This window comes from Canis lupus, chromosome 36, assembly GCF_011100685.1.
Source record: "Canis lupus familiaris isolate Mischka breed German Shepherd chromosome 36, alternate assembly UU_Cfam_GSD_1.0, whole genome shotgun sequence".
Taxonomy (NCBI): domain Eukaryota; kingdom Metazoa; phylum Chordata; class Mammalia; order Carnivora; family Canidae; genus Canis; species Canis lupus.
The window spans coordinates 5,351,355-5,364,947 of NC_049257.1; the positions used below are offsets into that span (position 1 = coordinate 5,351,355).

Below are 13,593 nucleotides of genomic sequence, written 5' to 3' on the forward strand. Positions count from 1 at the left end.
GCTTCTTTGAATCTCAGCTGCACTACTTTCACATAGGCAAATCACTTAACTCTTCTAAGACTGTTTTGTTATCTGTAAATTGGTGATAACATTATCTGTAACATGGGATTTTTGTGAGAACTAAGTAAGAACAGATCTGAAAGCAACTAGAATATTTCCTGGCATTTAATACACAAATAAGATTAGTTTCCTTCTTTCTGAAAATTGTACTTTAATGAGAAGATGAAGGTACAGCTTAGGATTAAAAAAACCAGAAACTTATTTTTGATGTTCACTTTCTATAAGCATTTCTACAAAGTACATTGCAACCAAACACTCATGAATAGATATTTCTACACTGGTATGGTTATCACCCCAATAAAAGGAAGTGAAAGGAATATCTCTTTTATCCACGCCTTATTCTAATTTAGTGAACCAAATTACAAAAGCATTTAGGCATATTATTTGTGTTAATAGTAATATGATTTCTATTTGGGATTAAAAGAAACCTACAATCTAAATCTTGATTCTCAAATAGATATTTATGTATCGATAGGATTCTAAACTGATCTTTTGACCAAAGGATAAATGTTTGATAATTTGCTTATGTAAAATGCAATTTAATCAACAAATATTTGAAATAAGACATTGAAATAGCTATGTATCAGCCAAATCAACTGCCATTTCGAAGACTTTTCCTATGATGGAAAAGAAGTAAAATGTCAAAGTTTTATTTAAAGGAGCTTTGGCTAATAGTCCTTATAATTTTAAGAGATATGAAGGAACCCAAAAGACCAGAGAGAAAACAACAAAATTAAGAACACAGAATCCCTGCCATGATTCTCCATAGTTTCTCATCGAAAAGAGAGGGCCATTATATGTCTCTATATGCTAGAGTGTAATTGTCCACATAACTTTACATGCTGAATTGTGAGGTTAAAGCTCACAAAAGTTTCAAAACAAATCTAACTATTAGACTCCATGTGTTCAGGGAATGAAAAATGAGAAGAGGAGACCATGTTTGGGACAAAGGGCTATGACTTAGTCAAGGGCAGTATTTCCTAACTGAAAGAGATCATGTGGGTCTCTGCAATTAATTCTTTAAGGAGTGTAACTACATACATGACCTATTCTTTAATCAAGAGACCAAATCTATTTTTGGAGGAATAATGTGCCTATCTTACCAGTCAGATTCATTAAATAGTTAAAATTTTATTTAATAGGAAATTGAGAAGTAGCTGTCAGTTCTTCATTGTGAAGAATAGCTCTCAAATCATTTAAAGGAAATGCTAATTTGCCTTCTAGGTCCTAAAATATTTATTATTTTTGAAAGCTTTTAAACTGTTTTCTCACACTAATAACAAGCTATACATTTGCCAGGATTTTGATCAATGAACTCTACAATTTAATTAACTCTATAGTTCAACACTCATAAAAAAATAAAGTACCACTTTAAATAATACATCTGGTCTAAGAAACATTAATCATGATTTTTAAATAATTAATAATGATTTTTAATCTCCCTTAAAAGAAAAAAATGTATAGTTTGTTAATATTCCAAGTGAAAAAACAAGTCAGGTGAAACAAATAATTTCTGTAAATAAACTAATTTAGTGGGGTAAGTCCCAGTAGAATATACTGAAAACCTAATACAGAGTTTTAAAATTTATGAGAGTTAACACTTCAAAACAAATTATAACATTAAGTGCTGAAGAGTGATGCTAATTCTATGAAAAGGTGATTAATATTGGTCAGAAAGGTTTAATTCCTGCTCTGGAGATAGTTCCACTTTCCAAATGAAGCAGATTGGTTTTAAATGGTATCTTTTGTTTGAGGAGTGACAATTCTGATATCCAAAATATATATACCCTTCTCACTATTTATTGCAGCATGAAAACATATGATCAGTTGGTTTCAACAGTACATTATGAAATAATTAATTCCTGTAAGGAACCTCAATGTCTCTTTTTCAGATTGGTACTCAAAAGAAGTAAAGCTCCTTCTGGTGATTTTTATAATTTTGGTTTAAAATATAACATGGGGAAGAATTTATGAAAACATTTTGCATGTATGCTAATTTCACTTAAGAGAATTGTATAGCAAATGATCTTAGAAGTTCCTCTACATTATCCAGATTCAGTCAAAATTTTGATTCAGTAATTCATCATTGGTCTTGATTAGATATTATTTTCATACATTCCATCAATAAATTCATCCCTTGAAGTCTTCTATCCTTATTTCTCCAGCAGTACTTAGTTGATGCAGGAAAGGAAAAGAATTCTACATTTCATTAGCATGGAGGGCAGAAGGAATGATTGACAGTATATTGTGTTTTGAGTACCATTCTGCAGGCTAATCAGTACATCTAGCGTTCTTTTCTGGTAAAAAAGTGAACTTCAACCTTTATCTCCCTTTTATATATGTCTATTTCTGTGGTTTATGGTAGCTTCCCTTAAATACACACATATACACACACGCACACATGCACACACACACACCCCATACACCCCTCAATGACCTTGCCTTCTTCTCTGTAGCCTACTCTTCAAAGCTGGCCCTTCTACTTTGATTGAATCCCCTCCAAAATCTTTATGGACCTAATACCATTAATTATTCTTTTCATCTCTTTAATCTTCAACCCTCTCTCTTATTTTATTTAGTCCTTTCAACCAAAAATCATCTCATGTCTTTCACATCTGAAAAGTTCTTGGTTTTTGCCAACCTCGAGGAACTATATCCTTTCTTCTGAGGCACAATGCTTAAAGCAGTCATTTTCACTTTCTCACTTTCTGTTTTTCTCATCCATAGCCTGGATTCCACTCCCAACCCCCTAATGAAACTGTGTTGGCACTGGTTACCAATGAATGAGTCTATGTTGCCAAATTCAGTGAACACTTTCCGTCTTTATCACTTTAGATTCCTGCTGCCTTAATACTGTTTATCACTGTCTCCTTTTTGAAAGGTTTGATCTTCTTGATTTTGATTACTACATGAGTAGAAAAGAGTTAACACTGAAGGTCTGACTGCTATACTTTGAAAGGCCTGCTCACAACGTTGGCCCTTGGTGTCTGGGAACTTGGATTTCGAAGGGTTTCCTTCATTCTTGTTAGAGTGGCTCACTAAACTGTGCTAACAATGTGGTTCATACTTTTCTTCTGGGAGTCTGAAATTTTGGCACATGGTATGTAGGAGGTGGTCATGTGACCAGCCCCCAGTAAAAACTCTGGGCACTAAGTATCTAATTTTACATTTTACACATGTCACAATTTATTGCTGGAAGAAATAAACCCATTCTGTTTCACTTCCCTAGGAAAAGACTCTTTAGAATGTTGAGCCTGGTTTCCTCTGGTTTTCGGCCCATAGGCATTTTCTGGTTGTGCTTTGTTTCCTTTTGCTCTAAAAATTCATAGGCACAGTATGATTAGATTATGAGTTCTGTAAGTCTCCTACTAAGTCACTGACTCTGGAGGGGATTTTGGGGATCCCTGACAACTATAGAAATCTCCTACCTCCTTGACTATTTCTTTTTCAGCAAAAAACCTTGTGAGCTCTTAAATACTTATTGCAAATATTCCTCAGTGAGAGTGTAAATTGAGAAGAGACTTTCAGTGTCTTATTTATTTTTTATCAAAAGTGCCCAAAGCTAGGCACATAATAAATTGCTATTTAAGAAATATACCAATCTCACTAAACCTTTTAAGGCACGAAGGATTGTACAAATGTAAGATATTATGTTACTAGAATAAAAGAGAATACCTGAAATTAAGAATCTGAATAGTTCTCTGGAGAATGCTCAAGTCATTATGTAAAACCTTCACTTTTTTACTCAATACAAGCACTTCCATGTGTAGGCACTGTATTCAATTTCAATATCTACCTAATTATCACAAAAACTTTATGAGGTGAATATTATGACAATGAGTTCTCATATGAAGAAACTGAGGCAAATCATTGTCAAAACGGAATTTAAACACAAATCCATTTGACTCCAGATTTTGTGATTTTTCAATATGTTATGCAGTCTTAGCTAAGTTTAAAATCAACCTAAATTTGATTACCTCATCTTCACAAATATCAGTCTTCTTTCCTTTTTTGTCTTCTTTATCTTCTTCATCCTCATCATCTTCATCAGCTTGGTCATCACTATCATCATCATCATCATCATCAAAATCACTGTCTCCTCCCTTCCTTCTTCGTTTGCGTCCTGGTGTAGGTGTGCCCAGTGGATGCTGTTCCTCTCCCAGATCAATGCCACCTGAAGTGTCTCTTTTGCCTGTTTTCTTAGCATGAATGATTCTGAGTCTTTAAATATGAAAAAAATGATGATATGGTAAAGTCTTCCCTCTGTACTTTTTAAAGAGTGTAACAGTTTTTAAAAAGATTTTATTTGAGAGAGAGAGTGAGAGAATGAGAATGAGCCAAGGGGTAGGGGGAACTCGATCCCAAGACCCTGGAATCATGACCTGAGCTGAAGGCAGATGCTTAACCACCTGAGCCATCCAGGTACCCCTTGTTTTGTTTTTTTTTTAAGAGACAGAGAGATCAAGAGTGTGCGCATGATAGGGGGGAGGTGGGCAGAGGGAGAGAGAGAAAAAGAAAATCTCAAGCAGGCTCCATTCCCAGCACATAGGCCAACCTGGGTCTTGATTTCATGACCCTCAGATCATGACCTGATCTGAAATCAAGAGCTGGATGCTTAACTGACTGAGCCACCCAGGCTTCCCAAAGACCACAACATGAGTTTTAAGCAAAAATACCTTACCATATTTTTGTTAGTAAGGAATAAATCAATGTCAATAAAAATTAGAATTAAGGAAATTTAACAAACATGTTTCCAGAAATTACAGAATATATTAACTTTTAAGAATTATTCAGGATATCTCTTTGGAATTAGAACACATTAAAAAAAATAAAACTTAGAAGGCTGTAAAGACAACTCTAGCAATGGCCAAGTGATACTTCCTGATCTCATGCTATCAGACTGAATAAATTTCAATTCAAATTGCCATAAAGAAGCTATCCTCTTAACATAGAAGTTGAATAATTTCAGCATTGTATTTCCTGGCAGGAAGCTAATTAAGTTTTAATGCTGAATACATTTGGATATGTTAGACCTTCTGTAAAGCAAACTTTAATTAGAAAGCAATTAAAAAAAGTGGTAGTTCCAAACAGATCCTGTTTGTGACAAAAGTAACCTGATAGCAACAACAATCTTAGAAAATGTGATTGACTTCTTTGAAATAAAGAAGACAAATGGACCGTCTTCTAAGTTTTAAGAATATAAGCTCAATGAATCTCATTATATCTTTTGTCCACTGCAAATTCTGACCCTGAGTTTCATTAATTTCATATCTCGTCTTTATTAAGATTTACCTTTTCTAATTCTAAGACAAAATAAAGTTGAAATTCTATCTTTGCAATTTGTATGTTTTACAGGGGAACTTGTACAAAGGAAAAATAGTAAACTAATTCTAATAAAACAGGACTTACTTGCGAAGTTTACCTTCTACTACCCATTTATCTCTCCTCAAGTTTGACATATAATCAATGTTCTTATCAATTTCACTGTCAATGCAAAAATGAAAAGACATAAGTTAATCCATTATGAAATACATTAATTTGGTAATAAACAAACTGATACAGTTTCTGGTAAGTAAAAATAATGATTGCCTATGAATAGCAAAAACAATTGAAGATTATTTTAATATATTATCATATCCTTATAGATATATAGAAAACTTAAAATATCCAGTAATGGCAGAAATGCACAGATCCAAAATATTTGGATTGATCCTTTTCCTACAAAGGTAAAGGACTAAAAGTAACGTTATTTAAAATCTGTAAAATAATAAATAGGAAGAATAAGATGAATGTGGATTTGCTCACCAAATCTTGAAATACTAAATTGGAAAACTTACTTTGACTCTTAAATGAGATTGAGTACTTTTGAGAAAGTACAAATTAATAAATTAAATTAACTAAAAATATTTAGGTTGCATTAGCACATAATAAAATAAAAAATAGCTGGATAACTCTAGGAATGGCTACTAAGGAAAATCAGGTAGTCATGTCATTGAAAGATGTCAAATAAAGAAAAGTTCTGGATTCTTTCATTTGTGGCACTAGAGCAAAAAAACAGCATTTTTACATTCAGTGTATAAATAACAAAATTATTGTATAAACAAAACAAGTTACAAAGACTATATTGTATGATCCAAATTTTTGTTTCAATAGACTGCAAAGAAATACACAAAAATATTAGCAGTAGTCACCTCTGAATGGTGAGATCAAATAGATTTTTTTTTGTGTTAGTCTGTTACTCCAAAATTTTCTATCACAAATTTGTATTATTTTGTGATTAGACAAATTTAAAACAGAAAACAGTCACCAGAGGAGTCTGGTATATGCTTACCTCACCACACTCTTACTGCATGCTAGTTCATTGATCAGGAAAGCCAAGACTGAAGCTTTCTGGGCTGGAGTATGAGCCTGAAAAGCTTTGGTTTTCAGGCTTTCAGTAAGCTCGGTTTGTCCGCAATGGGCTTCCATAAAAATCTGCAAAATCTCGGAAACATTGTCTCGATTCACACCAACATTCAGCAAATGTTCTCCAAGAGCTGTTTTGGCCTATAAAAGTTTGACATTTTTACCAGTGTTGATTATAACCGTTCACAATAGGATTTTAAAATATGGATATTACATATGACCTAGATATTACTAACAAGGACTTAATTCACATTTTTTGATGGAGCAGAGATGAAAAATATACAACAGATAATAGCCAAGTATTTAAGTACTTGTAATCCTTCTAATCCTTCTCTAAACCCTTGGTTAAAAGGTAGAGAGGGAGAATAGTATGTAAACTCATGGGTATAAATAGTCTTTCACACCTTCTTTGACTATAGGAACCATCCTAAGCTTTTCCAGGCTTTATCTAGATGTTCTATCAATAGTGGTATTTAGGCTCTCACTATTGTGTTCTGGCTCTCTGGTGTCATGGGTTCTACTGCCTGATACACTGAATGAATAGGGAGATGGAAGAGAAAGTAACAAATGCATCTGGAAGCCTCTCACTCTACAATATTGCCTACAGCAAAGCTGACCAAAATGTGTATCTTAGTTGAAATTAAGATAAATTTGAACTTATTGGGTATCCACTGAACAGTACAGAGTCTTAATGTGCTGGTCTATAAGTTCTTTGATTAGCTTCAGTTATTCATAGTGATTTAGAGACAACGCAGTATAATTTCAGAAGGCACATGTGAGTTCTAATTGCTTTATGAATTATGAATTGTTTTGTCTAATATCACATGTGTATTTCCTTAACTCAACTTGGTTTTTGCTGACAGATAAAAAAGGAGCAATTTGGGAATGATCTATATTCCTTAGGCTTTATGAACCAGGTTTTTCTAGGTATGTATCAATTTACCCTGAAGCAAATCTACATTTAACTTTGTGAGACGCGTAGAAAAAAAATGGATCAGTCTATGCAGTCTTCTGCTAATACGCTAAAACCAGCTAACAATGCACTGATAGTAGAAATTAAAAAAAATTACATATATATATATATATTTTTTACCTTGTATCCTGTAATTAGACCTGGATCACATACAGCAGCTGAGAGGAGCCTCACAAGCAAGTCTTGTACTTCACCCATGCTGTCCCCTATATTTAGCAATCCCTCTTGAAGAACACTCAGGTTTGGAACATCAATATTCACATCAAAGCCCAAAACTTTACCAAAGTTTCGTAAGAACTGCACCACCATGAGACAGTCTGAAAATGTACTTCCAGAGAGAACAAGTCCTGGAATACGAGGCAACTCTGGCAAAGGCTAAAAATAAATTAAAATAATAAATAAATAAATTTAAAGCCATGATTTCATATTTTCTGAAGTAAAATAAGTTGCTATCTTTCTTTTTTTGTGCATCATACCAGTGATTTTCTCTCTGGAGTATAAATTTCCTGAGGGCATTTCTACAATCCCTTGATATTAAGTACAGACAGGCTCTTGAGTGCAAGTAACCAACAATACATTTTGGTTGAACCCAACTTGAACTTAGATTTTTTGCAAAAAAACCCCACTAATTTTAACTAACATATTGATAAACATTGGTTTATACACCTGGAGCAAAAATTAGGTAACATAAGAAACATTTCAAAAGTATCTTCCGGTGAACATACTTAGTAGAGTACTGATTTCTTGTACTGGTGGAGACTGATTTTCTATTACATTTCACACTACTTTGGGAGCTCAGAAACTAACAGTTTGTATCTGTGGGCTGTATGGTTGGGCGTGGTAGCCTTTTTGGCTAATGAATATGAATAAATAAGTGGTCCACATAATCAGAACCCATGACCCTATCAAGAACTCAGTTATACTGTGACAGTCTAGGGTTCCTAAATGTAGTGAAACATTAACACTGAATTTCAATATTAAAAGTGAAAAGCTACCTCCTTTGCTCCTTCTCCAATATGTTTACATTTTAACATTTTAATGACTATAGTACTAGTTGTCATAAACATTTAAAAAATTAAATAGGTAATCTAAATTCAAAACATTTTTGTATATGAATGATATTCAATAAGTGTATCTTAACTTTTGAGTGGAAAAAATATGACGTCAATACTTCTATTTCTCTGAATTTGTCTTGTTCAAAAATGGTCCCCTACCCTTCATTTACTGAAATAATGAATCAAATATTTCTACTAATATTGAATGGAAACACAGAAATATGGATAATAGCGGACACCATACAAATCTTTTACGTTCCATTTGACAACCAATTAAATGGTTTTAATTTAATTCAGAGACTTTTCCTGAACCCTATCATACACATACATGTCCATAGGATTCTAGAAATGCATATAACAAAGCTAACAAAATGAACACACATTTGATAAAATGCATATAGATTTAAATACAAATAAAAGATGCAAGGAGATAATGCTCATTTAGGATTAAAAATATTTATTCACTATAAAACTTATTAAATGTGTTAGTAACAAACATATATACCCATTCTGGGCTTAGGAAATTTTAAACATCTAATTGACTAAAACTAGTATGCATACTTTCTTTTTTAAAGCATTATGCTAAGTAAATAAATAGAATATTAATATAGTTAAATCCTCACTGGAGTATTAAAAGTTTGCTTTAAGTACTTCAGAACAGAGCTTACACAGATTAAGAGAAAATCATTATTTGTATATTAGATGAATATGACTTATCAGTAAATATAGATGCTGCTAATCAAGTATAATAATGTATTACTGAGACAGTATTATAGAGATAATATGCAGTATTGATATAATTTTTTAGGAATGCCATCTTCTTAGGTAGAGTCAAACATAATAACAGATTTTTACTCATAAGTATATGAAATCATGCCAGACATCAATACTAACTGGTCTTCCAAATTTCTTTTATATATTTTAGCCACATTACATGTCTGTGAAGCATGATGGAATAGAAGACACATATTAAGTACTTTCATTGGATATACTTCTTGGCTTCAAGATGATAAACAGTGTGGACTCTGGAATTTAACAAACTAGAGACTGAATCCAAGTTGCCACTTATTAGCAGTGCAATCTTGGGCAAGTTACTTAACCTCTTTGTGTCTCAGTTTTCCCCATCTGTAAATGGGCATAAATACCAGTTCCACAGGACTGTGATGAGGATTAAATGAGAGAATTCATCTGGGGCACTTGACATAGTGCCTGGTATGTAGTAAAACTATTTAATAAAAGTTAGCTACAATTACAAAGCATTGAAGGAGGTTATAGATTATAAATCTTCACTTATTTAAATTATCTATGGGCATGTGGTGAGGAGTTAGAGCTTTCTATACCTAAATGGGTTAACATTTAGAAATCCTATCCACTTCTCTAATTCATCTTTGTAGATTTCTTCAGTATTTCTACTTCAATTTAAAAATGTTTACATGGGGCACCTGGGTGGCTCAGTTGGTTAAATGTCTGCCTTAGGCTCAGGTCGTGATCCCGGGGTCCTGGGATCGAGCCCTGCATTGGGATCCCTGCCCAATGAGGAGTCTGCTTCTCTCTGCCCCTCAGACTCTCCCTGCTTGCGTGCACGCTCTCTCTCTCTTAAATAAATAAGTAAATAAAATCTTTAAAAAAAAAAAGGTTTGGAATGCTCTACTTACATATTAGGAAGTGCCATTATTGGCATAGGAGCTCTAGAGAGGTTTACTGGTGGCTAGTCAGGAAAGGCAGATTGACCTTGACTTGGAAACCCACTGCTCTAGTTAAAAATAAAAGGCTTTCATAGTGGCAACTCTGGCAAAGGAATCAGGTGAGATACAGGAAAAATTACACTTATTAATGAAATGTTTCTCATGATAAATTACCTTTTGGTCTGCTAAGCACATATCTTCATTAGGCTTCTTTAGTTCCTTTGCCATTTCTAATTCTAATCTTCGTTGCTCTAGTTTACGTTCTTTATTTAATCTTTTCTCATCACGTTTTTCTTGCTTCAACCGTTCTTTTTCCTTAAAAAGAAAACCATGTCCAACAGTTTCTTTAATAATTGTATGTGTTTGAAAAAACCTCTGGTTAAAAATTTAAAAAGTTATCAGAGGGTTATTATTTCCATGAACAGAATTTTCTCAGGAGATTTAGGAATAGATTTGGAACTACGTAGAAACAATGACTTATTTTCACCCTGCGAGTTTCAAAATAATTTTATTACTATGTGTATGTGTGTGTTTGCATTGTCAATATTAGATTCAATTGAGATTATTCCATTATTCAAATTTTATTCATATTGTAACCTTCCCCAGGTTACAGCATGAGAATAAAATACTTACTAATAAAAGCAGATATATAAAATGCATATGGTAATTAAATATTTATAAAATACAGTTAGCTAGTATTAACACAAATTTTTGTGTAGCTCCCTGAAGCAAGGGAGGATTTACAGTATGAAAGTAGAAACAACACGCTTGAATTTGCAAAAGCAGTTCTAAGATAGCAACTGTGACAAAATCAAAATATTTAGCACTACAAACAACATCTAAGAGAACGTAAAATGGATTCTGAAGGCAATTCCAAAAGCATTAAAAAAATATTTTCAGTGGCAGCAACATGGAAATAATCGTCCTGTCTCCCTGTTGTAGGGGACAACATTCTGTTGGAAGAAGTCAAGAGATTCTCTACGATAATATTAGTGTCATTACTTTATTGCCATATTTCAAATACGATTCTTAGATGAGAAATAACAGTGGAATCATTAGGCAGGCAGTTCTAGTCTATTACATCACACATTTGACACATTAATGATGGGTTTACTTTTGTAAGGCTAGTCATATCTCTTCCTTGATTAAAAAATCTTTCAATTTTCTTTATTTTTATTAAAATAAAATAACTTCTTCTGAATTCTAAACTTTCTTTTTTGCTTCAATCTTATCTCCCATTTTTGTATTCTATGTAGATTTAGTCAAACTATTTGCAATTTCTGATGATCATCATGCTTTCTAACCTCCTTACATTGGTGCACTCTAATCAGGAAGATCATTACTCCCATCTAGTGGATTTTAATCCTCTATAAACACTACCATCTCCACCCTAGTACCAATTTCTCTTAATTCTCATAGCTCTAATCTATAATTTTAGCATTGCATTTATTGCTTCCTGTACTATATTAGCATTTTTGCCCATATTCTAGCTATCTCTTTCAATTACCATGGCTAAACACATTGACTGCTGTGGGAAGGCATGCTGTGGGAAGACATGCCATGTCCCAAGGCATGGGACACAAGAGTGGGAGAGGATATTCCAGGCAGAGTAGAGAAAGTGCAATGTATTTGAGAAATTGCTAGTAGTTTCAAGAGTAGAGTGTAGGCTGCTGGTTGAATATTGCTGATATTATGAAAGAGCCAGAGGCCAGGTCATGAAAGCCTTTTTAGATGATATGCTCAAGTCATTATTCATATTTATACTGTCTCTAAATTTTGGGGTTATTGATTCATACAGACATTTGGGAGGAAAATGATTCAGAAGCTATCTTGTAAGATTACTGACAACAAAAAAGTACTATAATTAATCTTATTGGTTATAAACTAAAAACAGTTTCTGAGGGTCTGATGACATAAAATATACAAAATTAACATGCAACACTCGCACAATGCATTATAGATTTTTAATTCAAATTATCATTGGTAGAACATGTTTTTTTTCCAGAATTGGATTATTAATTTATAAACACATGGCTATTGCTCTAAGAATTTTTCCAAAGAGAAAACATTTTGGTCACTGATCAGAATAATGAGTTACAATCCCCAACAGAAAAGACCAATGTCTTCTATAGGTTTCAAAGTAGCTGGTATAAATTTTTCTACCATATAGGCCTAACCCAGAATTCTTAACAATGTTCATAATAATAATTGCAAAAATAAATTCACTAGAAACGGTTGAAAATGGTTACCATTTCTTTTCCAAAAAGAGAGGGCATGTGTGACACTAATGCTCTCTTCACTGTGCCAACTTTACATTGATGGCAATGTGGGGGTACATAACACTGCAGTGATATGCAGACAATGAGTTAGACTGCATTTATGTCATGAGGTAAATATGGCATATATTCTTGTATATCATTTTCAGTTAGTGATAGGCAATATGTTTTCCAGTTAAAAGCATGGCTCTGGTATGGCATGGAAAGTAAAATGACATCACTTTTTAGGACAAAATGGAGATTTCCAAGAAATTTTAGAAATTTATAGGAACTTTATGACTTCAAGACATACTTCCATTAGAGATATGTAAAAGGAAACATGAAATCTCTAAATGTAGTAAATTTGCTGAATTTATTCGTTATTGATTAAATGAACTTCAATGAATTGTATAAGACAACTCTGAAAGACTAGAGCTTCTGGGTCCCCTCAACAATCAACTAATATTTAAAATGGTATATAAAGACAGTCACAATCTAGCCCTACACAAGTTTTAGGCCCATATCTCATGATTCTCAGTTCATTTCCCATGTTCTAATCACATTGTGTGATACACCTGTGTTGAGAAGACAGTGTGATCAGTTTGAGTCATTGCTTGGATGATGAAGATGATGAAAAAGGACAAAGATGAGGATGGGGAGAAAGAGGAGGAGAAAGACAAGGAGAAAAGCAACAAAACCAATTTTAAAAAATATTTATTAATTACTTATTTATTGTACTATGGGACAATTATTTGTCTAAAGTTGATCTCTTCCACTTTAGTGTAAGCTTCTAAAGGTCAGAGGAATACACATATTCACCTGTTTCTTTATGGACCTATTCAATTCCCAGCAATACAATTTGCCAAACACTTCAAGGAAGTTTTATTTTTTTTTTTTAAGATTTTATTTATTTATTCATGAGACACACAGAGATAGAGAGAAAGAGGCAGAGACCCAGGCAGAGGGAGAAGCAAGCTTCATGCAGGGAGCCCAATGTGGGACTTGATCCCGGGACTCTAGGACCACATCCTGGGCTAAAGGCAGGCACTAAACCGCTGAGCCACCCAGGCGTTCTATTCAAGGAAGTTTTAAACGATTTTATCTTTCTTCCTATCAACTTATATCAGTTCAACTTTCCTCTTCCACTGGTCTCAATGTTG

The 13,593-nt window shown here is 33.4% G+C and overlaps 1 protein-coding gene across 19 annotated transcripts in view; it reads right to left on the reverse strand.

Annotated features, from left to right (window-relative positions):
- BAZ2B (bromodomain adjacent to zinc finger domain 2B) overlaps positions 1-13,593 on the reverse strand; it is a 293,190-nt gene that overhangs the window by 39,880 nt on the left and 239,717 nt on the right. For all 19 annotated transcript variants that reach the window (XM_038584598.1, XM_038584612.1, XM_038584610.1 and 16 more), the window contains 5 exons: positions 10,353-10,493; positions 7,559-7,813; positions 6,392-6,606; positions 5,470-5,544; positions 4,038-4,281 (listed from right to left, as the gene is read on the reverse strand). In XM_038584598.1, the coding sequence (XP_038440526.1) occupies positions 4,038-4,281; positions 5,470-5,544; positions 6,392-6,606; positions 7,559-7,813; positions 10,353-10,493 (930 nt within the window). The remainder of the gene's footprint in view (positions 1-4,037; positions 4,282-5,469; positions 5,545-6,391; positions 6,607-7,558; positions 7,814-10,352; positions 10,494-13,593) is intronic.